Source organism: Schistocerca gregaria, chromosome 7 (assembly GCF_023897955.1).
Source record: "Schistocerca gregaria isolate iqSchGreg1 chromosome 7, iqSchGreg1.2, whole genome shotgun sequence".
Lineage (NCBI taxonomy): Eukaryota > Metazoa > Arthropoda > Insecta > Orthoptera > Acrididae > Schistocerca > Schistocerca gregaria.
Window position 1 is genome coordinate 73,313,194 of NC_064926.1, and position 15,154 is coordinate 73,328,347.

Sequence of the window (15,154 nt, forward strand, 5' to 3'; positions counted from 1 at the left end):
ATTTCTTAAATGCAGTGAACATAAATCACATCAAGTTGTTCATTAGAAAAATCAAAGTAGGATACTGATAAAGCAATTTAAACACCTGTAGCTCTCAACCTGAAATTCATAATATTACAAATTCTTTAAAAAATGAAAGTTTATCTAAATTGATGGTATTTCCCACACACACTAAGAAGTAGTGTATGTAAATGATATAATCCTTTTTTTAAAAAAGGTTCTCACCAACTCTGCGTATTCTTCAAGAGAATATACAACTGTTGAACTCCTTTATGAAGAAAGGATAATTACCTAAGGCGACCTTTTTATCTGATTTTAAATTTATTTCTGCTTTATTAAAGTGAATTAAATGCTAGTTAACATAAGAAAGAGACACATAAACAGGAAATGTATGACTTAGTAGCTGTGTGATCATATTGAGAACTGTGGGGTCTAGAACTTAACTCTACACCTTTCATTTGGTCATTCCCCTTTAACCAGTTAATAGTTCAACTATTGTAAGTCATTGGCTTGAATTCAACTAGATATGATTGTGACAGTTCAGTAATTTCTAGGTAGTGCCCAGATAGGCATAACATATGTACTGTTATTCCATTTTCTCTCTCATTTTCCCGTTTTGTTACTAGAAATTCATGGTATGTGAATGAGTGTTATTCCAGATCGACAGTTTTTAAGTGGCAGCAGTTTGCCCTAATAAACCTTTCTTTAACTGTAAGTACAATTACTCTCATGCCCTGTTCTGAGAAATATTGACTCCAAGAAAGGTATTGTGAAACCACTGAAAATGACTACAAGATGATGCATAAGCTACTTTTGTTACAACAGTTGCTTCTGGTAATTAGCTGTACAAGTAACTTCTTATCACAGCCTATTATATGGAGACCATGCTGCATATTATGCAAATGTGAGAGAGATGCCTTATTGATTACAGACATGTGCAAACATCCCTCTCTCCTAGATGGCTCCAATCTCTGGACTAACAAGTTATCTTAACCTAAAGCTGAATAGTTGCATATCCTCATTTTCTGTTTGTTGTTTCCACCGTGAAATTTCAAGTATCATAACATTTTTGGCAATGAGCCCCTGTAAAAGTGGTGCAATGAGAGAAATAATGGGAGAACAGTTGATATTTGTTGGAAGATTATTGTTAAAACAGAAATTGTAATTATACAATGATATATTTTATGGGAACATGAGACCAGACTTAAGTTTGGGTGATGAAGAGTTTTGCTAAAAGTCGGAAAATCTTTTTTTTCTGTGTATCCACAAGTAGCACAAAGCATATGGCATAATATGCAACAACTGATTGTTATTACCTTAGCAAGTGTGGATTGTAACGATTCTTCAAATGGTTTCCATTCAGTATAAGCTCACGTAGTTCCAAATTCTTGTCAAATATTCCTGTTGGCAGCCTTCGGAACTTATTATCAGCTAAGTTCAATAGTCGCAGCTTGGTCAGTGGTGCAAAAATATTAGGAGGGAGAAGCAGGAGTCCATTGTTATACAAGTACAAGCTTTCCAATCCACCAAGTCCTTTAAACACATCTTCTGGCAACTCTGGCATGCTCCCATGGTCTTGTATTGCCAAATGTTTCAGTTTATATAACTGCGAAAACATGTCAGCTGACAGTTGCTGTCGCAAACCCACTTTAGTTAAGTTTAGATATTCCAGATTTGGAGTGTATCTGTAACATGTCACATAAAAATATCAGCTTACAATACAGAGTGACGGTTCAAAAAAAAAAAAAAAATTCAACAGATTTTCAGTATGTCACTACCTTCTGGCAATCAGGCATCTAATAAATACAGATTGTATTTGTTTGGTCATGAGTATTTCTAGTGATAGTTAAAAATATGATTCTTGTGTCTTCTTCAGTTTCTTTATTAAATGCTGAAAGTAATTTCAACTTAAAAATAAATTGTATAATCATGCAATACCTCTTTTAATTATATAATATAAATATTATGATTTGTTTTTATTTAAAATAAAAGTATCATGAATTACCAAAAATTATTAATAAAAATTAAACAAAGCAAATCTTAGTAACTGTCCCACACTGTATTTCTGAATTTCTTAGGTTCGTACACCGCGAGGAATCTTTTTACATTAGTCAAGAAGTTACAAAGGAGACCTCTAGAAAACTGCTTACTGACTCACAAAAATGGAAGACCACACAGGAAAACAAGATATCATCAAACAGCAACACTATTACAGAGGATAGCAATAATTATTGCCTGATTCGATGGATAACTCGCACTGCACAGTAAATGAAGATGAGAAATGGCAAAGAAGGTTAATATTTTGACTGCACTTTAGAAGCTTCTGTAGTGACTGTCATTCTTTGTGTTACCTATTTGAAGCAAGGAAGCCAGTAGGCTCACTAATCTTTCATAGAGATATTTGATTATATTTCTGATTAAAGTTTTATCAATATCATAAACACATAATGCAGCACTATATCCAAAATATTATTCACATTTCAGTTTCATAGACACTTTTCACTTTCATAAATGTATCACCACACCAGACGACGTTCCACAGTTTATACTTAAACCACAAATTTTCTCACATGGCATTAACAAGTGCAGAATGTAGCTTAAAAATTATCCCATTTAACTCAGTCTACAATGAAAATCATCATCAATTAACAGTTCCAGTTTCCCAGGTACTGGTAATGAGCCTCTTCCATTTCGTCCTGTCCAAATACATCTGTTCCCAGAGAACATCATCCACTGCCCATCCTCTGGTCACTAGATCAGCCTTAATCAAGTCCATTCATTGGGTTTGAGGTCTTCCAACTGTCTTTCCAAATTTATTTTGGTTGTTCTAGTTGGCTCCATTCTCATCACATGCTCGTACCATCGAAGTCTAGATGTGCCAGTTCGATCCAATAGGGATGTCCTTATTCTGGCTTCTTTCCTCATCTCCTCATTCCTTAAATTTCCATCTTGGTCTTCTGGATGGTGGATCTAAGAAATTTCTTCTCTGATGCTTGAAACCTTGATGATTCTCTTTTTGTGAGGGTACATGTTTCAATACCACAGGTCAATATTGGTGTGGAATAGCTATTAGACATCATCAGTTTGGTCAGTTTTGGAATCAAGTCATCCCATAAAAGTGATATTACTTGTTGGTAAAATCCAGATCCTTATTGCACCTTGTTGATAATTTCATTTCTGACCAAATTATCACTAGAGATTACACTTCCAAGGTCAGGAAAACTGTCCACACACTCTAGATGGTTGTCTCTTAGTTTTACACTTGCTGGTTGTCCATCTGTGTTGACTGCCATCACCATTGTCTTGGTCTTGCTGATGTTGAGGTTATATTTCTGGAACTGACATTTCCATTCATCGAGTCTGATCTGTACTTCCTCTTCAGTTTTGCCCCATATCATGATGTCACCTGCAATGGCAAATTTATTCAGTTCACTTCTCCTTGATGTTCTTCATTATAGTATCCATAACAGTGATGAATAGTAGTGGGGACAGTGCACTTCCTTGCTGAACTCCACTGTTGGTCTCAAACCATAATGATCATCCTTCCCCAATTTGTACACAGCTAGTACAGTCTTTGTACAACATCTGAATTTATCTTATTCGTCCTTCAGGCACATTCTTTTTCCTCTGGCATTCCAAGATCTTATCTCTTATAAAACTATCATAGGCTTCTTCCATATCCATGAATACAATGAGCAGGATCTTGCACTTCTCCCAACACTTTTCCATCAACATGTGGGTGCTGAAAATTAGATCTATTGTTGATCTGTTACTCCTGAGCCATATTTTTCTCCTCCAGCTGTGATTCTATTATAGTTCTCAGTCTCTTTTCTATAATCTTCTCAAGTATTTTCATCCAATTAGACAATAGGGTTATCCCTCTATAGTTGGTGGGTTTCCCACAGTGAAAATAAATATCTATTCAGCTTCAAGAAAAATTGCTGAATGCTACACATACATAGCTAATACATAGTTAACAGTAGAAATTACTGCATACTTATATGTTGAAGTGTAGGTGGTGGTGGTGGTGGTGGTGGTAATGTGTTTGTTGGTGAACATGTCAGCAAGGCCTTTATGTCTCATAAAAAAAATTATGTGAGGTGAGTGCGAATGAAAGCACTAAAAAATAAAATTTTAACAACAAGTGTAATACACTACCAGCCATTAAAATTGCTGCACCACAAAGATGACATGCAACAGACGCGAAATTTAACTGACAGGAAGAAGATGCTGTGATATGCAAATTATTAGCTTTTCAGAGCATTCACACAAGGTTGGCGCCTGTGGCAACACCTACAATGTGCTGACATGAGAAAAGTTTCCAACCGATTTCTCATACACAAACAGCAGTTGATCGGCACTGCCTGGTGAAACATTGTTGTGATGCCTCATGTAAGGAGGAGAAATGCATACCATCATGTTTCTGACTCTTATAAAGGTCAGATTGTAGCCTATCATGATTGCAGTTTATCATATCATGACATTGCTGCCCACATTGGTCGAGATCCAATGAGTGTTAGCAGAATATGGAATCGGTGGGTTCAGGAGGGTAATATAGAACGCCATGCTGGATTCCAACAGCCTCGTACCACTAGCGTTCGAGATGACAGGCATCTTATGTGCATGGCTGTAACGGATCGTGCAGCCACGTCTCAATCCCTGAGTCAACAGATGGGGACATTTGCAGGACAACAACCATCTGCATGAACAGTTCGACAATGTTTTGCAGCAGCATGGACTATCAGCTTGGAGACCATGGCTGCAGTTACCCTTGACGCTGTATCACAGACAGGGGCTCCTGCGATTGTTCACTCAATGATGAACCTGGATGCACAAATGGCTAAATGTTATTTTTTCTGATGAATCCAGGTTCTGTTTACAGCATCATGATGGTCGCATCTGTGTTTGGCGACATCGTAGGGAACGCACATTGGAAGCGTGTATTCGTCATCACCATACTGGCGTATTACCCGGTATGATGGTATGGGGTGCCATTGGTTACACGTCCCGGTCACATCTTGTTCGCATTGATGGCACTTTGAACAGTGGATGTTACATTTCAGATATGTTACGACCCGTGGCTCTACCCTTCATTTGATCCCTGTGAAACCCTGCATTTCAGCAGGATAATGCACAACTGCACGTTGCAGGTCCTGTACGGGCCTTTCTGGATACAGAAAATGTTCAGCTGCTGCCCTGGCCAGCACATTTTCCAGATCTCTCACAAATTTAAAACATGTGGTCAATGGTGCCCGAGCAACTGGCTTGTCACAATATGCCAGTCACTACTCTTGATTAACTGTGGTATCGTGTTGAAGCTGCATGGGCAGCTGTACGTGTACACACCATCCAAGCTCTGTTTGACTCAACGCCCAGGTGTATCAAGGCCATTATTACAGCCAGAGGTTGATTTCTCAGGATCTATGCACCCAAATTGTGTGAAAATGTAATCACATGTCAGTTCTAGTATAATATATTTGTCCAATAAATACGCTTTTATCATCTGCATTTCTTCTCGGTGTAGCAATTTTAATGGCAAGTAGTGTATAAAGGTGCCCGACCCCCCCCCCCCCCATCCCTCTCCCCCCTCGCCACACACACAACCACACACACACACACACACACACACACACACACACGGAAATCATTTGTGTCAGATCTAAAACTTATAATAAAAAGTAAAAAAAAAAAAAAAAAAAAAAGAGAGAGAAACAACTAAAAATTACAACAGGTGGCTGTGGGTTGCTCATTACTGGAACAAAAATTATGTCCCAGCCGCCCTGCAATACACTAAAATTTCCAGTCTAAATGCTTAGGATAGAATGCAGACACCACACCAAATTTTCAAAAACTTTTGAATCAGTTTTACTGGCTACATCTTTATTGTCCCTCACAGGAAGCCACTCTTCCTCCCACAGTTGTGTGACTCCTTGACTCAACAACAAAACTGCAGCATGCAGAAGGATGGCACATTTTGTCATGTCATGTACCCTATAGGCCTCATTGGCTGCTTGGTCTTCTTGCTCGTTTCCCCAGACTAGATTTCCATGTGCCCTGGTACCCAACAGAAAGACACACATTTTCCTCCATGTTGAAGGAGGAACAGGTGCATTTCTTGGACTTCTCTACAAATGGGGCTTCTGGGGACAACTTCCCATCCTTATATAGTCCTCCCTCTCCCCACTTAATTATAAATACACAGGTGGTGATGTCCTATCTGTCTGCTTTGAACAAGAGAACTGTTGCAACCTAGGCAGTGTTTTAAGTGTGGTTGTCTTTGCCATAACTCTCAATAATATAGTACTGAGGGTTAAAAATCCTGTCCAGTGTTTTTCTTTCATGGATAGCTTCTCTGTCTTTTGTTCCTCCTCCAGTGTTGCAACCCATTAGCTGTAGCTACCTATCAGAAGGGCAGAGGAATGAGTGGAGAAGAGAGGTTTTAATGTTCCAGCTGAGAAGCTCGTTTCTGTCCACTTTAAGAATTCACATTCTGTTTTAACTTTACTGAGTTGAGAATAAGGAACACTATTGTCAATTTTAAAGACACGGTTTGGTTTCTCTGCCTCACATTTGTTTTTTAGCTTTATAGGTTACCACATCTTAGTGATCTAAAAGCCCATTCATTAAAAGCATTGAATATTTTAAAATTTATTGACCATAATTCATGGGGAGCCAATCGAATTTGCATGCTCCAGTGTTACTGAATATTCATGTGTGCTTGGTTTGATTATGAGTGCATGATTTATGGGTCTGCATTTTTAAAAATTTTGAACATTATACTCCGTGAAGGAATTATGCTGGCAACTGGGCCTTTAGAACCAGCCTCAAACTGAGCTTCTGCACTAGTGAGCCACTGCTTAATGTCAGCCAGAAATCCTCATGGTGTGATAAACCTATTAGACAATGTCACTGCCACAGATGCCTGCATACCACACTGTTGCTCAGTCACCAATGGACAGTCTTTTTAATAAATGACAGAATGCAATGGGATATGCATGAAGGAATGCCCTTTAGAGATGAATATGGCTAATTTTAGAATTTTACATGAAGATTGGAGTATGTCTCAACCTTGGCTCTTGAGGAGGCTCAGAAATATTTTATATCTGGCAAATTTTAAGAAAGATTGCTCTCCAGATTCGACATTTAAATCTATGTTTTATAATGTTTTAGACAAGCTTTGAGGTTTTATAATAATGTACATTGATGGCTTAAAGCAAAAGTTTTCCTATGGCTTTTCATCCGTGTATTCAGGATTAGCCTTCCTAATGAATATACCATATTTACTGGCACTGGGGTAGATGAGACATCTTCAAAGCAAAAAGTTTCTCATCTGCTCCAGTCCCTTATTGCTCTGTTGGCATTGCAGCAGAGTAGTAGGACCACAGGCCTTCTTAATGTCCAAGAATGTACCTATTAAGAAGTACCCATGCAGGAAAGCCTATTATACAGCCAACCCCAGGAGGACCAGGTATCAAAGGTGGAGTGATACTTCCTGAACCCAAACAGAAATTGACTAAAGACCTGTCTGGATTCTCACATCCAGAAAAGGCAGTGGTTAAACATTTGACCTAAGGTCATCTCCATGCAGGTAGTGAGGGTAGCACCACAACTACTTGAGCATGTACAGCTCCTTTCCATGTTATAAGAGTGGAATTAAAATGGTTTGTCTGCATGAGTCAAGAAAGTGTGCTAAAAAGGGCAAGGTGGATTACTTTGCTTTGCCCCGTGAGGTGCAGTTACATGCTGTAGTGGATCGTATCATGATCAGATGATGAGTCACGTGCTGCAGATTATGAAAAATTCCAATCCTACATGCGAAAGGGGCATCTGTACTCTTTATCATTGGTGAAACGGAAGTCTCAACTGCCTCTCAGAGACACTCTGCAGCACCAGAAGCTTGGATTGTGATTGGCAATGGTGCTAACTCTGGCAAAATATTCTGCCACTGTCTGGGCAGTGTCTCATGGTATGGTCTGGAGATTCCATTCCACATTACAGTAGCCACCTCTCACCCCTCTCACAGACTTTCCTGATGGTTTCCCATACGCTTGTACTTGTAGTGGAATGGCTATGATATCTTCTTCCTCTCTCTGATGATTTGGTGGCATTTAGCCCTCACTACCTGAAAGGCTGCAAGGTTGTCTACATGGAGCCATCTGCTGCCCCTAATAGGAGAGTGGTACTTGTTGACCCCCCAAGCAACAATTCACATTTTTAGTTGGCCTGAGGGCTGTGAAACGAATGTTTCAGTGGTGTGGTGGATTGTTATGGTAATGCAGTATTAAAACAGTGTCTCTGTCAACTGAGTGCCACTCCCATCTCTGCAGAAGGAACACTTATATTGGCTGACATGAGCTGCTACTTGAGAGGCTTCACTAGACACTGCCAAGTGTTGCTATACACGCCACCAGAGAATGGTGAATTCAGGTCATCTCACTGCCTCCAATTATGATTCGTCCACATGTCTTTTTAAGCTGCCTCACTCAGAGCTCCATCTCAGATTGTCCCCAGATTATCATTGGAGTAATCTCTGATCATACTCAGCATACAGGTAGCACTGCAGTGAGATTTTACAAATGTAGCACAATGCCAGCAATACTTTACAAACCTAGTTTGATGTTTCTGCTACTACAACTGCTAGTGAATAGTGCTGACCAGGACTAGTGGAGCATAGAAACTGCAAAGAGACTACAGGATAAAAGCTATATGAGCTTTATATTGAATATATTGCAAATAAATATATTTACTTTACAATCCTTCTATAATGTTTCAAGTATTGTAGACGGACACAACAAGCATTTCTCATAATAGTTTTGTGATGCATGACTTCTTTGACACGGGAAGTTTTGTTATCTCTGCATACTTAACTAACCAGAAATCAATTTCTGATGCAGGAGTCTGCAAATACTATGATAAATGCAACAACCTTTCTCTTCAGAATGGTGTAATTTTAATGCATACTCGTAATGGTCAAACATCAGTCATGATTCCCACATCTTTGCAGCAAAATATTTCAGAACTATTACACAGAGGATACTGGGGAGACATCAGAACTCAACTCAACAGCTAGCACATAAGCACTGCATATGGCTCAGGCTTAACAAGCAGATGACCATCCACTGTCATGCAGGCACAGACAAATCAGGCAGTGTCACCCCTCAAATTTTTCAATTGGCCTCAGCCTTTCGGTCCTCGGCAACATATGCATATTGATTGTGCTGGACCTTTCTGAATTATTGTCAATGTGCACAGTAGAAATCAATTTGTAATTTGAATGAATTTGACAGCTATCACTACAACAATAAAAGCACGCACTTCTGTCTTTTGTTTAGAATGTTTGGACAAAATATCATTTAAGACAATGGTCCACAGATTTTTCATTGGAATTTCTGCAATTTTGCCAAGCGAATGAGGTTCATCATATCCAAATGGCAGCATTCTCTCCTCAGTCGAACAGTGAAGCCAAATGTTTTGTTCATGCTTTCATGGGTTAGATGCTCAACCTTCATATTTTGCAATAGAGAGCAAAATGCTTTGTTCTTGTTTTTCAGCAACTGCCACACTATACCTTTTCATAATCCTTTAGCAGCAGAATCTCTGATAGCCTAATTCAGATGCCAACTTCACACCAAAGTTCTTCATGAAAGACAATGTTTGTATCATGTCTTTTTACAGGCCTCACAATCGGAAATCTGCCATTGTCACTCAGATGATTGGTCGAACTCTTTACATCAGGCACCCACCAATGGCACAAAAATCAACTACACTCCTGGAAATTGAAATAAGAACACCGTGAATTCATTGTCCCAGGAAGGGGAAACTTTATTAACACATTCCTGGGGTCAGATACATCACATGATCACACTGACAGAACCACAGGCACATAGACACAGGCAACAGAGCATGCACAATGTCGCCACTAGAACAGTGTATATCCACCTTTTGCAGCAATGCAGGCTGCTATTCTCTCATGGAGACGATCGTAGAGATGCTGGATGTAGTCCTGTGGAATGGCTTGCCATGCCATTTCCACCTGGCGCCTCAGTTGGACCAGCGTTCGTGCTGGACGTGCAGACCGTGTGAGACGACGCTTCATCCAGTCCCAAACATGCTCAATGGGGGACAGATCCGGAGATCTTGCTGGCCAGGGTAGTTGACTTACACCTTCTAGAGCACGTTGGGTGGCACAAGATACATGCGGACGTGCATTGTCCTGTTGGAACAGCAAGTTCCCTTGCCAGTCTAGGAATGGTAGAACGATGGGTTCGATGACGGTTTGGATGTACCGTGCACTATTCAGTGTCCCCTCGACGATCACCAGAGGTGTACGGCCAGTGTAGGAGATCGCTACCCACACCATGATGCCGGGTGTTGGCCCTGTGAGCCTCGGTCGTATGCAGTCCTGATTGTGGCGCTCACCTGCAAGGCGCCAAACACGCATACGACCATCATTAGCACCAACGCAGAAGCGACTCTCATCGCTGAAGACGACACGTCTCCATTCGTCCCTCCATTCACGCCTGTCGCGACACCACTGGAGGCGGGCTGCACGATGTTGGGGCGTGAGCGGAAGACGGCCTAACGGTGTGCGGGACTGTAGCCCAGCTTCATGGAGACGGTTGCGAATGGTCCCCGCCGATACCCCTGGAGCAACAGTGTCCCTAATTTGCTGGGAAGTGGCGGTGCGGTCCCCTACGGCACTGCGTAGGATCCTACGGTCTTGGCGTGCATCCGTGCAACGCTGTGGTCCGGTCCCAGGTCGATGGGCACGTGCACCTTCCGCCGACCACTGGCGATAACATCGATGTACTGTGGAGACCTCACGCCCCACGTGTTGAGCAATTCGGCGGTACGTCCACCCGGCCTCCCGCATGCCCACTATACGCCCTCGCTCAAAGTCCGTCATCTGCACATACGGTTCACGTCCACGCTGTCGCGGCATGCTACCAGTGTTAAAGACTGCGATGGAGCTCCGTATGCCACGGCAAACTGGCTGACACTGACGGCGGCGGTGCACAAATGCTGCACAGCTAGCGCCATTCGACGGCCAACACCGTGGTTCCTGGTGTGTCCGCTGTGCCCTGCGTGTGATCAATGCTTGTACAGCCCTCTCGCAGTGTCCGGAGCAAGTATGGTGGGTCTGGCACACCGGTGTCAATGTGTTCTTTTTTCCATTTCCAGGAGTGTATGTTTTTTGTGATTATTATGACACTGCCATAGAATTTCATATTTCAGAAATGCTTTTTGAATCCCAGATAGTTGCTCTGAGCAGCCCTTGCGACTGCCTGACATTCAGGCACATTTGACCTCTGCCTGCCCATGAAGCCACTGCACAGAACATATAGTGTGAGCATTAATAAAACCAGCAAACTGCAGGCATGTGTTCCTGACTGGAAATGGAGGAAAAAATGACCTATGAACACGTGGCTGGAAATGGACGGTATGCTGCACACAATGACAACAAATCATCCCACTGCTAATGAGACAGATCAACGATTTCGCAGGGATTTTCTGTAGCCCACAGATGACAATTATGCAGACTGGTGATGCCAGTTCTGCCAAAGGTTGCTTTGTTGCTAAAGAGGACTGGTGACAGATATCCCATAATTGTGATGGTCTGGTGCAAAATCCATCAAAAAAAACCCTTCTTGTAGAGGGAAATCCACTGCTGATAATCCTTGCACTCACTGCAGGTGATATGGATAGTAGCAGTTGTCATATAGGATACACATAATCATGCTTTGGCTTACACCATGTTGGCAGGCTACTTGCCTGGAGCTTGTACTACAGTTCCTCTCAATATCCTGTTGAATTCAGTTCTCCAAATCTTCTCCAAATCTGGTGTATGCACAGTCCACCACCTCTCTGCAGTACATCTGTCTGAAAGGATGCATGATCACACAAATACCCAAAAGGAGCTTTAAATGTTTTATGATGTGGCTTGTGTCTGTGAGGGTACTCGTTTTGATATAGCCATGTTGTCTCTCGACCATTACCTTATGCTTCGCCTTACTGACATGAATACTGGACCATTCTGCTGATTACAGTATGCTGCAATGATCACACAGCCTGCAACACTCACAGAACACATGGCATGTGGTCAGAGAAACCTTCATTCATCAGTGTCATATAATGTAGCAATGATGCATTTGCAAATACATCTTCACAGAACCGTTTTCCCTCCATTTCCAGTCTAGATCAGTTCGTGCAGTTTGTCAGTTTTATTAATGTTCACCCTGCATATACAGACACATGCACGCATGCACACACACACGCACGCACGCGCGCGCGCGCGCACACACACACACACACACACACACACACACACACACACACACACACACACACACTAATGTGCGCATGCTTGCACATCTGTAGTGTTTGCACTACCCTTGCAAACTTGGCAGTGAAACCAGTTCTTAATAATGGAGATTTGGGTCTCTTAATATTTAATAAATGGTTTTTATTATGTGACTCACTGTACGGCAAATAATTTCAAGATTGTCAGATAATATGTGTATACGATACCCACTAAGCATAATTTAGAGTTATGGTGAGACATAAACAGTAGGAAGAAAATTCTGTTTTGATAACTCACTTAAACGTTTCTGCAGTAATTCCAGAAACCTTTCGTGATATCAGAATAACTGCTGCAGATTTATTCCCAACACATGAGGGTATCTGATTCATGTGCAACTCATTACACAATGCTGTTTCATCTTTCACAGCACATGTGCAACCAGATATTGTCTTAAATATTGAGAAGTTTTCTATTACTTCTGGAATCTGGTACCTGCAATGATGCATTTAAGAAGCAAATAAATGTTTGAACACTGTACACTTGTGTTACAAACAAATTAACAAGTTAAATGAAAACTTAAATAAAAATAAGTAACTTCACACAAGAATGGCAATAAAATTACATACAACAATAATATCAAATAACAAGACCTAATTAAAAAATATAATAACCACAATCCCAATAACAATCAACTTCCTCATTCATTGACATAGTCCTTCAGTATGTATCTAATCTGTTATCTCACAAACAATAATTACTTTAAAAGCAAATAAACTGCTGCCTGATAAATAGTTATTACTATTTTAGAACCCTATTCAGAGAAAACACTATAGCCAAGAGTTATGAAACTGGAATTACAAAATATTCCCAACATGTTTATTCTGTGAGATGTCAAAAGCATTTGATTGCACAGTTCACTGTGTTTTCATAGAAAAGCTCAAATATCATGGCAACACACAACTGGCTGGTGAATGGTTTTCATCCTGTCTAACCAAAAACATGCAGAGTATTGCATTAAGAAATGCAGAGAGTGTATCTATGAAGCAGCTTTGTAGTTTGTTTTTGAAAAGATAATATGTCTGATCCAATAAGTCTCTCCTGACCCAGGGTTCTGGGCAACTTTGAAAAAACTCCCCATTTCCTGAACCTCACCAGTCCTTTTCCTTCAATCCTCTTCTCTCCCCCTCAACCCTGGCAGACACTGGCTCCACAAGCTTGCAAATTTCCTTAACATTTATATGTGTGTTCCAGACATTCTGTGGGCAAAATGGTATTGAAACAGAGGATAACAGACTTGTTGTTGTTGTTGTTGTTGTTGTTGTTGAGGTCTTCAGTCCTGAGACTGGTTTGATGCAGCTCTCCATGCTACTCTATCCTGTGCAAGCTTCTTCATCTCCCAGTACCTACTGCAACCTATATCCTTCTGAATCTGCTTAGTGTATTCATCTCTTGGTCTCCCTCTACGATTTTTACCTTCCACACTACCCTCCAATACTAAATTGGTGATCCCTTGATGCCTCAGAACATGTCCTACCAAGCAATCCCTTCTACTGGTCAAGTTGTGCCACAAACTTCTCTTCTCCCCAATCCTATTCAATACCTCCTCATTAGTTATGTGATCTACCCATCTAATCTTCAGCATTCTTCTGTGGCACCACATTTCGAAAGCTTCTATTCTCTGCCTGTCTAAACTATTTATCATCCATGTTTCACTTCCATACATGGCTACACTCCATACAAATACTTTCAGAAACGACTTCCTGATACATAAATCTATATTCGATGTTAACAAATTTCTCTTCTTCAGAAACGCTTTCCTTGCCATTGCCAGTCTACATTTTATATCCTCTCTACTTCGACCATCATCAGTTATTTTACTTCCTAAATAGCAAAACTCCTTTACTACTTTAAGTGTCTCATTTCCTAATCTAATTCCCTCAGCATCACCGGAGTTAACTCGACTACATTCCATTATCTTTGTTATGCTTTTGTTGATGTCCATCTTATATCCTCCTTTCAAGACACTATCCATTCCATTCAACTGCTCTTCCAAGTCCTTTGCTGTCTCTGACAGAATTACAATGTCATCGGCGAACCTCAAAATTTTTATTTCGTCTCCATGGATTTTAATACCTACTCCGAATTTTTCTTTTGTTTCCTTTACCGCTTGCTCAATATACAGATTGAATAACATCGGGGAGAGGCTACAACCCTGTCTCACTCCCTTCCCAACCACTGCTTCCCTTTCATGCCCCTCGACTCTTATGACTGCCACCTGGTTTCTGTACAAATTGTAAATAGCCATTCGCTCCCTGTATTTTACCCCTGCCACCTTTAGAATTTGAAAGAGAGTATTCCAGTCAATATTGTCAAAAGTTTTCTCTCAGTCTACAAATGCTAGAAATGTAGGTTTGCCTTTCCTTAATCTTTCTTCTAAGATAAGTCGTAGGGTCAGTATTGCCTCATGTGTTCCAGTATTTCTATGCAATTCAAACTAATCTTCCCCAAGGTCGGCTTCTACTAGTTTTTCCATTCGTCTGTAAAGAATTTGTATTAGTATTTTGCAGCTGTGGCTTATTAAACTGATGGTTCAGTAATTTTCACATCTGTCAACACCTGCTTTCTTTGGGATTGGAATTATTATATTCTTCTTGAAGTCTGAGAGTATTTCGCCTGTCTCATACATCTTGCTCACCAGATGGTAGAGTTTTGTCAGGACTGGCTCTCCCAAGGCCGTCAGTAGTTCTAATGGAATGTTGTCTACTCCCGGGGCCTTGTTTCAACTCAGGTCTTTCAGTGCTCTGTCGAACTCTTCACACAGTATCGTATCTCCCATTTCATCTTCATCTACAT

The 15,154-nt window shown here is 40.8% G+C and overlaps 1 protein-coding gene across 7 annotated transcripts in view; it reads right to left on the reverse strand.

Annotated features, from left to right (window-relative positions):
• Nucleotides 1-15,154, reverse strand: part of LOC126281772 (carboxypeptidase N subunit 2-like) — a 312,044-nt gene that overhangs the window by 217,866 nt on the left and 79,024 nt on the right. For all 7 annotated transcript variants that reach the window (XM_049980973.1, XM_049980975.1, XM_049980974.1 and 4 more), the window contains 2 exons: nucleotides 12,599-12,793; nucleotides 1,317-1,685 (listed from right to left, as the gene is read on the reverse strand). In XM_049980973.1, the coding sequence (XP_049836930.1) occupies nucleotides 1,317-1,685; nucleotides 12,599-12,793 (564 nt within the window). The remainder of the gene's footprint in view (nucleotides 1-1,316; nucleotides 1,686-12,598; nucleotides 12,794-15,154) is intronic.